The 13572-nt window shown below is 43.7% G+C and overlaps 2 protein-coding genes and 1 non-coding gene across 3 annotated transcripts; 2 read left to right on the plus strand and 1 right to left on the minus strand.

The window, feature by feature from the left end:
* The first annotated feature begins 3457 nt into the window (after positions 1-3457).
* On the plus strand, positions 3458-4617 carry crhb (corticotropin releasing hormone b). The gene is made up of 2 exons (XM_086102494.1): positions 3458-3617; positions 3802-4617. The coding sequence occupies exon 2, from the start codon at positions 3823-3825 to the stop codon at positions 4345-4347; it is 525 nt and encodes a 174-aa protein (XP_085958620.1). The 5' UTR covers positions 3458-3617; positions 3802-3822; the 3' UTR covers positions 4348-4617.
* A 1540-nt stretch (positions 4618-6157) lies between these two features.
* trim55b (tripartite motif containing 55b) lies at positions 6158-10889 on the minus strand. Its single transcript, XM_086102495.1, has 9 exons — positions 10786-10889; positions 9673-9803; positions 9033-9205; positions 8378-8561; positions 8205-8300; positions 7253-7486; positions 7154-7176; positions 6962-7086; positions 6158-6894 (listed from the first exon to the last, which is right to left on the minus strand). Exons 2-9 carry the CDS (start codon positions 9790-9792, stop codon positions 6656-6658), a joined length of 1194 nt encoding a protein of 397 aa, XP_085958621.1. The 5' UTR covers positions 9793-9803; positions 10786-10889; the 3' UTR covers positions 6158-6655.
* An 89-nt stretch (positions 10890-10978) lies between these two features.
* trnay-gua (transfer RNA tyrosine (anticodon GUA)) lies at positions 10979-11064 on the plus strand. Its single transcript is given in 2 exon segments — positions 10979-11015; positions 11029-11064. It is a non-coding gene; the product is annotated as a tRNA-Tyr (tRNA).
* The last annotated feature ends 2508 nt before the right edge of the window (positions 11065-13572 follow it).

The following is a 13572-nucleotide window of genomic DNA, read 5'->3' on the forward strand; positions in this document are numbered from 1 at the left end:
GTCTTCAAATCTTGTTGAATCACGTTGCGAAATGGGTGCAATCGGCTTCACGCCTCCGCCTTTCGCCATTGATGACTGAATGGAGTCCCTGCGTGTGTGTGCGTGTGTGTGTGTTATATACACACAAAAGCTTGCACACTCGCTCCCGCTTTATTACAAGCCGCGCACTTTTACCCCTGTTGAATATTTCAAGCGAAGGAACTTCACACAGAAATATTGATCCATTTTATTTGATCACATTCCCCCGTTTTGAATACATAAACGGTGCACATTAAAAAAAATGTGCAAGCGGGGTTCATCGTGCATAATTAACAAGCTTGTTCCCAGAGGTTGTTTGTTTTCATTGACAAATCTTTCAAATGATCCCGTTTTAGCGTCCTGCGACGAGGCCCGCTTTGGAACACTTTTGTTTTGTTTTACTTTCGATTAATTACATCTACCTGCAGACAATCTGTTTAATCTGAGCGGGGGGAAAAAGTGGTGCCCCTCAGGGCTTTATTCTTTGGCCCCTTTTGATTTGACTTCATTTCAACATATCTGCTCTCAACCAAAAAACAAAACAAAACAGATGATAGACCTTTTTTAAAATGAACAGTTTTGAAGATTTTTAAACATTTTGCCGAGATTCAAATGTCGCTTTTTTTCCCCTTAAAAATTGCCGTTTGTCCCATCTTATTTTAAACGAACCACTCATTGTGTTACTGCATGTTACCAGCAAAGCTGCTGTTTTGTTTTGTTTTGTTTTTAAAGCCTGAAATGTCACTTCTGTTCGCTTGGCTATCTTCAATGCGAAAGGTCAAAAAACGCGCCTGGTGGGCGAGATATTTAATAGAGCAGAGTGAGATGTCGTAAAGTGAAAAAGACACCTAAGCAGGTGGCAATAAGCACACGAGCACCAAGTTCTCAAAAGGCCGCAGCGACCTCCTTGATTAAAACCTGGACGCTCAAATTAGTTCGGGAAACGATGTGGCCTTTCTCGCCGTGTGAAAGTCACACGATCAATCAGTCGCCGAGGAGAAAATGGAGAAAACGGTCTCCAAACATCAGGTCAACATTCCAGGTCCCCTCATCACATTTATCTAACAGTGGCTCTAATTACGGAAACACCGTTTAAGCCGAATAATCTCTTCCGCCGGCGACGACAGAGTGATTTGCAAAGGATGCGACGTGCGTTGACCACAAGGTGTTTGCTATTTGTGTCAGCCGAGCATGTGTTCCCGGTGATGGGACTTGACGCATCGCCACCCTGGGGCCGCCATCACAAGACGTTACAGCAGGGAAGCATTTACGCGGATGCCAATTCCATCACTAGGCTGCAATGATTGACGGACATCGCAGGGAACTGGATGTCCCAAGGAAAAGCGAAGGAAGAAGATGAGAAGAAAACTGGGCAGGGAGGCTGCAAGATTAAGAGTGCTGCAGTGTCTGACATGTGACAATAATCTCCTGCAGTCTTCGTATGTCTGGGCTATGGGGTGGGATGGCAAGAAGGAAGCCAACATTCAAGCCCAGGCTGACGGCAACGTTGAAAAATCTGCAGCAATTTCTGGCAAGTACTGGAAGGGCCCTACATGTGACAGCAATCTCCAGTTTTTATCGTAGCCCCGCACAATTGTGAAAATGAAATTGCCAAGAACAGGATATCTGTCTAAAAATGATGAAAAGACAAGAAAAAAAAATGGCCATGGAGGAGATTTCTGGCAAGTATTGTCAACATTTCCTTTAAGCAACAACAGTCTTCCGTATATTTCATATACAGAGGCTGTGATGTAAAATTGAGGGGGGGGGGAATCTGGTCAGGGAATCTGCAATGAAGACTACAGCTACCTTAAAGGAGGCTTAAATGATTTCTGGCAAGAACCATCTGTGCCCTACACGTGACACCAATCTCCTGTGTTACTCCATGCCTGGACTGTGTTTAAAAAAATATGGGAAGAAAACTGGTCGTGGAGGCTGAGAAGAGGCCTACAATGACAATGAAGAGGTTGCAGCGCTTTCTGGTCAGCACTGGCTATGTCCTACATGTGACATCACACCATTTCCACCACCAATCTACCCTAATTAGTGGATTGACACCTACAATATAACACAAGACTGGAGCCTAATATCCACCCGCAGGCTGCTGGAATGGAAATCCAGTGGCATTATCGCGAGGATGTGCTTGACAAATGTGTGGTGTGCAAAAAAAAAAAAAAAAAGTGTCGTCATTAACAAGAGAACAGAAAGTTAAGTGATCCCTCCAATTGCCCCCTTTAATTGCTTTGCACTTAGCGTGTGAAAAGAGCATTTTCTTCCCCCCCCCCCTTTTTTTTTTTTTTTTTTTTAATCATCGTCGCACTGCTTGGGATTCTAATGGGTCCTCTCATCCTGGATGGAGCGTTCCATCTTGAGAGTGTGATTTGGCTCGGGGCCCTCGCTGGAAGGCGAGTGGCCCGAGAGGCTGGTGACGCGCGTATATACGTGCGGCAATGAATCAACATCACCCCGCCCCCCTCCCCGCACATCCCCTTCCTGACTTGGATGCAGATGCCGATTCATTCATTAAGTGCAACACGGAGAGGGTCAAGTATTAGGGGCGTCACTGCGACGGCCAGAACATTCGGTCCACACATAGGTTGAATATTATTGCGGCTGCAGTGTGGATCGGGCATTTTTAATACAGTGGTGCCTTGAGATGAAACTTTCACTCGTTTTATTGTCCCGAAAAAATTTACTGTTTTTATTTAACGTGAAAAACGGCTCTCTATAATACTGTGTATTGTAGAGACATACAGTTATGGCCTCAGTGAAAAAAAAATCGAATAGTTTTGGTCACACCGCATCGATTGAATGGCTATTTTGCCGCTTTTCCCGAAGTACCCGCTTTGGCCACTGGGGGCAGCAAAAGTCTGACAGACTGCTGTATTGTACAATGAATGGCCCGTTTAGAGTATAGGTACAATATTGACAAATCATGTGCAACCACTCGAAATGAAAAAAGTTAAATTTAACCCAGCAGCTTTTGTGCATTTTTTTTTCAAACATGTTAATGAGGTTTTGCAGCAAATTTGCCTTTTTTGTTGTGCAGACTATGGACGATTGGCATAAATGTCAATAATTCATATTTTAAAGTTGTTCCAACTTAAATGAAAAAAACAACAACAGTGTTGTCATGTGGGCTAACTCGCGCTTAATTTTGATTGGTGCACTAAAAATACAATTTTGTTTTGCACGTGTTTCGTGCGAAATTGCTCGCAGGTGTGGTATCTTTAGGTCTATTATTGGAGAGGACGCACACATACACACTCATATGAGTCATCCCGTTTAAACTAAAGCACTTTGTCGGGGATGGTGAGTTGGAAGGAGGGATGGGGTGTAATGGGGGGGGGGGATGTTCAGGCGGCGAGAAGGGGGAAGGGGGGGGGCTTCCATTCACGCAGACTCAATCGAGGCGCGCACTATATATACAAGTCAACTCATCACATCTTTCCCATTTAAAAGTAACCACCACCAACACCACGCAACTGAACTCGTGGGGGGGGGAGGAAACAAAAAAGGAGGACGGCGGGCATCGCGCCAAGCATAGCCGGCAACCAACAGCCAGTACCACCGCGTTGGACCTCCTTTACACGGTGAAGGTATGACGAGAAATTTGCATTTAGTTTGAAATGACGCAAGATGAGCACCTAAAAATAAGTAAACGGCAACTAGTTTCTCCAATCAATACAATTTAAAAAAAAAAAGCGATGCGTAATTGCGCATGACGCAGCAACCAAAACGAATTTCTTCCACTCCCCCCCCCCCCCCCCCCCACCTTTGCAGATTTTTTGCTCACGTCCTGACATGAAGCTCAATTTACTCGCTACCACCGTGATTCTGTTCGTCGCTTTCCTACCGCGCCGCGAATGTCGGGCAATTGAGAGCCTCGTTGGAGCCCCACGCCCCAACTTTCAGCAAGTGGAGCAACAACAACAACCGCAGCAGCAGCAGCAGCAGCACAGGTCGCCCTCGGGTCCCATCCTGGAGCGCCTCGGGGAGGAGTACTTCATCCGGTTGGGCAACGGCGACTCAAACTCTTTCCCCCCTTCGTCCATGTACCCCCTGGGAGCAAGCGGGCTACTGAACCGGGCGCTGAAGCTGCAGCTGACTCGGCGGCTTTTGCAAGGTAAAGCGGGCAACCTTCGAGGCGGCTTCAAAAATGACGACGATGGGGACTCGATGGAGCGGGGACGCCGGTCCGAGGACCCGCCCATCTCCCTGGACCTCACCTTCCACCTCCTGCGGGAGATGATGGAGATGTCCAAGGCGGAGCAGCTGGCCCAGCAAGCCCAGAACAACAGAAGAATGATGGAGCTTTTCGGGAAGTGAAAACCAAAGACCCTTAAAAAAAGAATAAAAAATAAACTATATTTATTTATTTTGCTGCGCTATCATTTACAGCTCAAACTGGATGTTCAAATATGAAAAAGAAACAAAAACACCTTTGTATCCCAGGAGAAGTTGCTTTTTTTCCCCTGTACATATGATACTTTTGTTTGTTAATAAACTGATGTGCAAGCAGTCATGTGCAGGAGAACATCGTATATATAATATAAAACCATATATTTTCTAATAAAGAAAACCCAGCAACTACTTCAAGCACGATTTTTACATTTCTCTGTGGAAATCCGTACACGCGATATTAAGAATCCCCTTGAAAATGATTCGAAATCACGACTATTCTCAGATATTTGACAGCAACCGATTTGAGGCAAAGTCTATCTGGGTAATAATTACTTTATGAAATTTAATGTCACAAATAATTGCAGATATTAAATGGTAAATATAGATTGGGGCTGATAAGTGATGATCAAATGTGTCCAAAAATGTCTGAAATCCCTTGGAAACCCCTTTGATTTAAAATGACAATCTGAAGTGAACTAAAGAAAAAAATGTGGCTTTGTAGCCACAAATGACTGTCACTAATATTTCCACATATTTAATGGTAAATATGGAGAATCTGTTAATGTCCAAACAACGGTTAAACTGCATAAAATGGCTGCAAATTATGAATAAGCACCATCTTGTAAAGCCTCCACCCCTCAGTCACATCTTTCTCCTTCCGATAAAGGCAAAATCTTGCTGTCTGTAGTATTCATTAAAAAATATATATATAATAATAATAATCCCCCATTTGGACAAATATAATAGTCGACATGGCAGCGAGCTGCGAAGCCAGCAGAGATGCATCTTTCCGCGCGGTCTTGCCTACACAGATATTGATTCATATAGAAGCCAAGTCGTGGGTTGACGCTGCATGCGGATTCGCTTCCAAAATAACAATGAAAAAAACGTTAACGTCGGTGTCGTACATTCTTCTCAACCTTCCGCCTCTTCCTCGAGAGGCGGGTAAAGTGACAAGAAGCTTGAATGGAGTGTCTAATGAGCTGTTAAAAAAAAAATATATACAGTATATATATATATATATATATATATATATATATATATATTCTGTATATGCGGGTGTTTTTGCTGATCCTTCAGCGACACTCTTCGCGCAGACTAAACAAAAAGGCTGTGAGTCATCCTTCTTCGACTTGCGGCTCAGTGCTGCATTGAAAGTGTGTGCACTATATGCATACCTGTCAACTCATACGGTTTAGCCATAGTTCATACGGATTTTGTGGTGAATCTTACGTATATGGCCGTATCGCACAAATCATACGGATTCTAAAAATATCCGGGGTTGCCCCCTCCCCCAGAATGGTGCTAGTCTACTCGAATGCTTTCATTTCCAAAGTAAATATGAATGGATGCTGTAACTTCGAGCCGATGGGTCAGCATTTGGAGTTGGTGAAAAAAGTAACGCAGCAAAACAACTCTGAACACAGTAATGCCACTAAGTAGAATGATGATTAGACATTAACCAGACATTGTATTATGGAGCCCAACAATAAATATCATTGAAAATTTCGTGGGGTTTTTTTCTGCCGTTATTTTGACACATAAAATGCTTTGGTATGTTATAAGGATTTTTTTGCTCTTTATAAGGATTTTTTTGGTAGTTTATACAGGTTGGCGCTCCGAAAGGTTGACAGGTATGTATATAGGATTATTTCACCCGGAAGAAAAATGAGAACCCCCCCCCCCCCAAAAAAAAAAAAATTGTGGCCTCAAACGTTTTGGTCTGCCCCTCTCAAAAAAAGTGCCCCCAAATTTTTGTGCCCTTCAAAATATATTGTGGCCTAAAATGTTTTGGTGTGACCTGGATGAAGCATAATTAATTCATCTTTGTGCACTATTGATTTGAAATAATATCCTGTTTTGGAATAAAGGCATGGACATTTAAAATCTTTTTTTTTTTTTTTAAACTGATTCATTGACTATTTGACAAAAACAATCAACAGACGAATGGATTATGAACCCTTTGAGGGACAGCGGTTACTACAGTGGACAGCTTATCGCGTTATCCGGTTACACGGTGCGTGAAAGGGTGAAAATCATCGTTAGTTGCAGCTCAAGTTATCGGCTCCGCATAAAGGTAGGTTTAAAAAAAATAGTACATAGTTACGTGCTTTTGAAGGTTGCTAAAGTAGTAAACATCAGAAGAAACGCTCCATTAATCGTGAGAAAGACGCACGGAAAACACGGGCGGTAGCAAGTTCAGTCGTTGTGCTTTCCACTCGGTTTATCTTTGTCACTTTTGCCCCGCCCCCGCAACTCCCCCCCCAAGGTGTTCTGACTGACTGGGGCGAACACCCGAGGCGGAAGCCGCACTCTTAGCTGCGACGGGGACGGGATTCGTCTGCGCGGTCGGGGCAGGAAGCGGCGGTACGGAAGAAACGGCGGGCGTGCTAGCGGCGGAGGTCGCAGGCGCCGCCGCCGCCTCTCCTTCCGCCGCCTCGTCCTCATCCTCCTCCTCGTCATCATCGTCGTCTATTGAAGGAGGGGAGGCGTCAGAGAGAGAGAGAAAGACGTGACGCGACGTTGACGTCCACGTTACCTTGGAGGAAGTCGATGCTGCCCAAGGCTTTGCGCTCTCGCCGGAAATCGGCGGTGAAGTGATCCATGTTCTCGTAGCCTCGCTCCACTTTGTCCAGGTGCGATGTGCTACACGCTTCCGCTAGCCTAAATGCGATAAGAGCCCACGTTGTTGCTTCAATTTCGCTCCTTCCGTCAACCTCGTCATACTCACCGTTTCAGGAGAGGTTTTGTGTTCTAGGAGAGAGAAAGAAAAGGGAGTCAGCGACCGGGGGGGAAAACGGATCGCGGCCGCCGTTTTCAAAGTCGAGACCTGCAGGAAGACGGCCATCTCCTGCTCCTCCATGATCTCCAGCCCTTTCTCCACAATCTTGCAGCTCTCCTCCAGATGGTCTCCGTACTTCCCGGTCAGGTCCCTGATGTAGCTGACCTTCTCCTCCTGCTCGGCCGTCACCTTGAGACTCATGTCGCGCTTTTTGTCCTCCAGGATGGTGTACAGCTGGTCGAATTTCTCGCACACGAGATTCTTCTGACGCCGGCTGTTCTCCTTTTCACCGGTGGGAAAGAGCGACGCGGCAAATCATTCGAGGGGAAACGATCGAGTCGGTGTTCATTATGAGCCAATGCGCTCGAGAGCGGGAGGGACTCGGCTCACTTGGCATGGCGAGGCTGGGATAAGATCCGCAGCCGCTTTCGAGTGACGGACGAGCTGCATTGTCCGTTTGGTGTCGACGAGCTCAGCGGCAACGTTCATAACGCATGAAGGCCTTTTGCGCGACCATCGCCGGGCCCGCGGGCGGAATAACGCGTAGTAAGAACGCGTCGGTGCGACGCGGCGTGTAAAAAGGCAAACCACAGTGTGAATATTCGCCTATCGGGCAGATAAAAGCTGAGAGCGGATAGAAAAGCTTTTTTTTCCGCCCCCCCCCCCCCCGCCCGCCCCTTTCTGAATAAAAAACATCACAGAATAATTTTTGGAAAAAAAATCCATGACATAAAAATATGAAAATAATAGAGAAAACAGAACGATATTTGACCCCCCCCAAAAAAAACATAAACACAGAAGTGACTTGATTTACGACTAGTCTGACTTGAGACAAATATTACGACAATTATAAAGGCTCAATCATCGTTGCTTGTTACTGCGATACTCGCGTGTGGCTCATCGCCGAGACAAATTCTTTGCGTTTCGACATACTCGGCCAAGAACGATGATTCTGATTCGAGCATTGGATGGATGGATGGACATCTGAGTGGAAACCGACCTCGATGGCGCGACAGGCTTCCTCCAGTTGACTGATGATGCCTTGCAGCCGGTCGTTGTTGCCCAGCATCATGGCGATGCCGTCGTTCAGCTCCGTCTGCGTGACATGATCCCTTCGTTTTGCTTTTGTATATCTTACTTTAAAAAAGAATTTTTAGGGGGCGTGAGCCTTACCTTCTTGGTCTGGTAGATGCTGTTGATGGGCTGCACCTCGCAGTCCTTGTGCACGCCAAACACCTTGCACATGGAGCACGTGGGCACGTTGTGACTGATGCAGTAGATGTTGATCTTCTCATCCTTGTGAACGTCGCACATGGGCGCCTCCGCCTCCTTGCGCTCGGGAGCCGGCGCGCCGCCGCTGTTTTTTTTTTTTTTTTTTTAATAAGATGGAGAAGAGCCCTTTTGAGAATGTCGCAGCTTTTCGCCGAGCCGGAAGTGTATCGACGTGTCGTCAGGTCTTGGCCGTATGTGGAATGTGAGGGGGGCAAAATGGCGTCAGCGGGGTCAACTGTGCGTGCAAATGGTGTATTAAAAATAAGCTCATCCATCACATGGACGTCCCCTCCAAAAATGAGTTAGAACGGTGAGGCCAATTCATTTAGTTTTGCTCGAGACTGAAAATACTTGAGTATGACACGTTTTGTTACTATGTGAAACTTATCATGTTAAAATGTGGGTGGCAGCCAAAGTAGTCAAGTGACGGTCAGAGTTTATGACAGCCCCACAGTTAGACCCCGGAACGTATTATTTATAGTCACATTCGTTCTTCTGGGAAAATGGATCCCAAATACTAAAGAGGATATTGATTTCCTGTCGTTTCCCAACGAACCTGCTGGACCCCTGTTTGAACATGTCGATGATGTTCTCCACCAGCAGGTTACGCTGCAGCCCGTAGACGCCGTGGCGGTCCAGGACCACCTCGTGCCGGCAGGACGGACAGCGGAAGCGGCCGCCAGATGCCAGTGAGCCGCTCCGGCTGGTTGGCAGGTACGGGTTGGAGGCCTGTTGACAATGAATGGCGCCTCTGTCTTGTGTCATGTAAGTTCATAGACAGACACACTCCACTCTCATTTTTTGACATCTCAAAAACCTGGCATTTGAATAGGGGTGTGTAGACTATTTATATCCACTACATAAGGCAGAAAAAAAAAACGGGGAGCATTAATGACGATAATTCGAACCCCATCCATGGCCTTACTTAACACGCTACTTTGGTGTTATCAGCTCCAAGAAGCATTCTTGTTAAGTTTGTTGGGGCACCCTAAAATCCTCAAGCTTCTGACATTTAAGTGAAATACATACCTGTGTAGATGGCATGTATCTCTTCAGATGTCATCATGCGCTATTTACGTTCGCAGAAATGTCAAATGTTTCACAATGACACAAGGTTAGCTTGAGATGCTAACGTTAGATAGCAGTGCGCCGGATGGATCACGGCGATTCAAGCTGTCGACTGGCTTGTTTCTCACCTGGAAGACGTCGTTGGCGCATTTCCTGCAGAGGTTGTGTTGACAAGGCAGGATGACCACGGGCTTTGTAAACATCTCCAGGCATATCGGGCAAATAAGTTGCTTCTCGAGGTTCTCCATGGTTCACCGGGCTTCCGGGAACGACGCAAACAAGAGCTGGGTTAACGTCAGGAAAAGATTGTTTTATAAAAAATATCCCCAGGCCCAAGAGTACATGGAGGGTGTGTTGTTCCCCCCTCTCTCTCTCTCTCTTGCTGCTGGTATCACGTCTGTTTTTAGAAGCTACTGCACTCACGTCAATGCCATTTATACCTTGCCCATATTTGAAACTGAGAAGGGAAGTGGCTGACAGCTGCCGGTTGCCAACACTCTTGCCTTTTATTTACACAGTAAAGGCTTCAACAGTACCTATCCGTAAACGCACTACCGCAAATAATATTGGCCAGAGTAATATTGTCAGAAGAGGGCAGCTAACGTTCTTAAAATTGAGTTGTCATTTTGACGGGCTAGCCATTGTTTCAAAGGGGACATACTATAGGAAATTTGATTCGTACTTCTTAATCTGGTTTGTATGAATAGTTGGCTCTCTGGAGTGTCTGCCGGCTTGTTAAATTTAAAATTAAACAAGCAAGTTAATCTGTGTAAAACCTCTACATTACCACAAATTAACATACTACCAAACACAATCACACTGAGATTCTCAACCAGTGACTTGAGAGCCAGGCTGGGCGAAGATCATTCTCGAGCAAAAGAACGACTTTGAAGCGACTGTTCAAGCGCTATCATGTCAAAACCAAAAGGTTAAGCAGAGCTGCAGTGTTAATATGGATTAGCATTAGGGCCTAATGAATGAAAAGTGTAAAAACTTGTGGCTTATTGATGAAATGCTTTATCCAACAGTTATGCAATGGAAATCACGATGGATGGATGGATGGATGGACGGACGGACGGACAGGTGACCCACACAGGGACCGTTCTGGTGAAGTGCAATCTAACATTGCTATTGTTAGCTTCCAATGCAAATGCTAACGTCCATGTCGGGTCATCTGCTGTGTTGGTGTGTTAGGTTTAGCTCTCGAACAGATTGCTTTAAAACTTGTGAACGCGACTCACTTGTGAAATGAACGTCGTTCTACCATTCAAGCTAATTCCCGTAAAGACAAGCGGAAGTAATAGTCCTGATATTTTCCGAACATTTGACAGCGTGTCGAGGTTTGTGTGTCCAAATAAGACGTTGTGTTCCTCGATTCATTAACCAGTCTTTGTTTCTGATACAAAAAGCTAATATTACTAATAACGAGAAGTTCCTTCGATAGCTCAGTTGGTAGAGCGGAGGACTGTAGCGGTAACACGGAAATCCTTAGGTCGCTGGTTCAAATCCGGCTCGAAGGAAAGTTTTTTCTTTTTTTTTCTTAATTTTTCAAATTATCACGAAGGTTACGTTATTTAATACCGAAATTCAAAATTGTTTATATTGTGAGCGTGCGAGAGAGAGAGTGAGAGTAGAGAGAGATATTGCTACAATAGCACAAATACATCATCACACAAGTTATTTTTTTGGGGGGGGGGGGGGTTCTACTACCTGTCCACTAAACGACAATTGCAGATTTAAATGTAATAAATACACAGTGTTTATTTCAAACGTTCTTTGAAAATCCAGTGGCTGAAAAAAACCCCAGTCAATTATTGCCATCTAGTGGCGAGACCTTTCTACTGTACGACACAATCCATTCCGGTCTGCACAAGAAAAAAAAAACAACAAAAGACGTTTTTACGTATTTGGAAAATAGCACATTGCAATATTGCACTTTATAAAAACAACACCCAAAACAGTTTAATAAATTGCTAATAATTCATTAGTTTGTGCACGATGGTTTCATGGTTCAATTCAATGCATTGTGGTCCTCTTCCTGGTGTGCCTGCCTTGGCCTTTAGGGCAGTATAATATAGTGACCACTACCTCAGAGGGACAGTACAGTGTAAAAATGTTGGTTGTATTTCGCAGATGATAAAGAATACATGCCTGTGAGTACACTTACATTGTTTAGTGGCGTGATTTATTCCAACTATTTATGTTCATCGTTAGTCTGTCAATGGCATTTTCCATTATGTGTTAGCTAGTGGGGGCATTCCCCTGGCAAAGTTGTTAGCACAGTGTGTAATTCGGTTTATTTTCATGTTTATTTTGACAGCAAATTTCAACTGAAAGTGGCCTAAACCAGCATCAATCCAATTTTTAGGAGGGATTGTTCACTAGTATTTGCGAAACTGCTGCTTCTTGTGTGGTGAGTTTTTATAATTCACTTAACATATTTTTTCTTCTATTGTTGTGCCTTTTTAATATTTATAGGGAATTCGCATTATATATATATACTGTATATATATATAAAATTTGCTTGTAGTGTTTTATCTGAAAAATGAATTCATAGCCTTTATAATTAAAAATAATATAAGTTTGGTCATATTTTCATTAGTAAATAATTTGCATTAAAGTTTTACATTACATTAATTTACATATACGGGATTTAATATTTTAATTCAGTCATATTATTATAGTCAACTTCAATGTCATGAAATGTTGCATGTACGAGCGTGTTTTTTTTCCCCCCCTCTCCCTCCCTTGTTTCTTTCTGACTTTCGGGTTGAGTGAACGCTGGCGCGTTTTGGCTGCCGCTGCTCAACCCGTATTGTTTTGTGTTTTTTGTTATTGTAAAGTGTCCTTGGGTGTCTTGAAAGGCGCTTATAAATAAAATCTATTATTATTATTATTATTATTCATTCATTTACTTCACTCAGACGTAAGAGAGTTTACCAGAAGTTGATCAAAAAAGGGTGCCCCCATCTTGTCTAACTCCATAATGCCACAAGATGGCACAAAATTCCCAGTTTAGTTGCAATGCAGTTTCAATTTTTTTTCATTTTAAACGTAATTCTTCTTTATTTTATTTATTTATTTTTTTAAAGCTACCGGGATATCGTTTTCTTTTGTACTGTCAAGCTATGCCATTTTTTTTCTTCTTGGAAGTACTTAATGGTATGTAAAAAAAAAGGTTTTTCGCTATTGTTTAATGTTTTTTAAAAAATGAAATGTGAATTCAGTTTAAGTAGATTAATAATTTAACAATGCATATGTCAGGCAGGTAAAAATGAATGAAATAACAAGTCTGATCACATGTTGGAAACAAAGCCAACTCTATTCATCTTAATAATAAAGATTGTACATTGCATTTCATCGAAACAATTAGACTTTTACCATTTTACCAGGATGGAACGTACCATCCGTTAAATACACGTCCAATGGTACAAAACTGCAGCCCGGCAACGTTAAATGACTCTCGCTGGGTCGTCATGAGGTAACGACTGAATCAATTCCCGCAGTTGATGGAGCGACGGGACCTCATGGGATACTTCCCTCTCTCCCCTCGAGGGCAATCAGCAGGTACGTATGCTCACCTGGCAGACCAAAAAAGCTCCCTTGCCTCATTATCAATTAGCTGTTGTGCATGAGTCTTTCACAGCCTACTTCCTCTAAGTGGACTGAAAGTAGTCATAATGAAATATAGGAGCAGGAAAAAAAAAAGGTCAAATGAATCTGATTATCGCTACGTGTGTACCTTGCCTTAAATATTAAACAGGTTTAACATTTACGATTCTTGCCCCAACCGAAAAAAAATCTTTCTAAAACACCCCACACCACAGACAAATCCATCAGGAGACATTCCACAATCTGACCTTTGCTACTTTTTATTGGAAGAGAGCAAAAAAAAAAAAAAAAAATAAGACAATCAGATTGGGCCCAATTATCGCTATTTGTGTACTTTGCTTTCAATAATGAACAAGTTTGACATATACCACCCCAGACACAACATCTCTGTCATTATTGTCGAACCTGAAAGCGTG

This window comes from Hippocampus guttulatus, chromosome 21 (genome assembly GCF_054856545.1).
Source record: "Hippocampus guttulatus isolate MCC_2025c chromosome 21, RoL_Hgut_1.0, whole genome shotgun sequence".
Lineage (NCBI taxonomy): Eukaryota > Metazoa > Chordata > Actinopteri > Syngnathiformes > Syngnathidae > Hippocampus > Hippocampus guttulatus.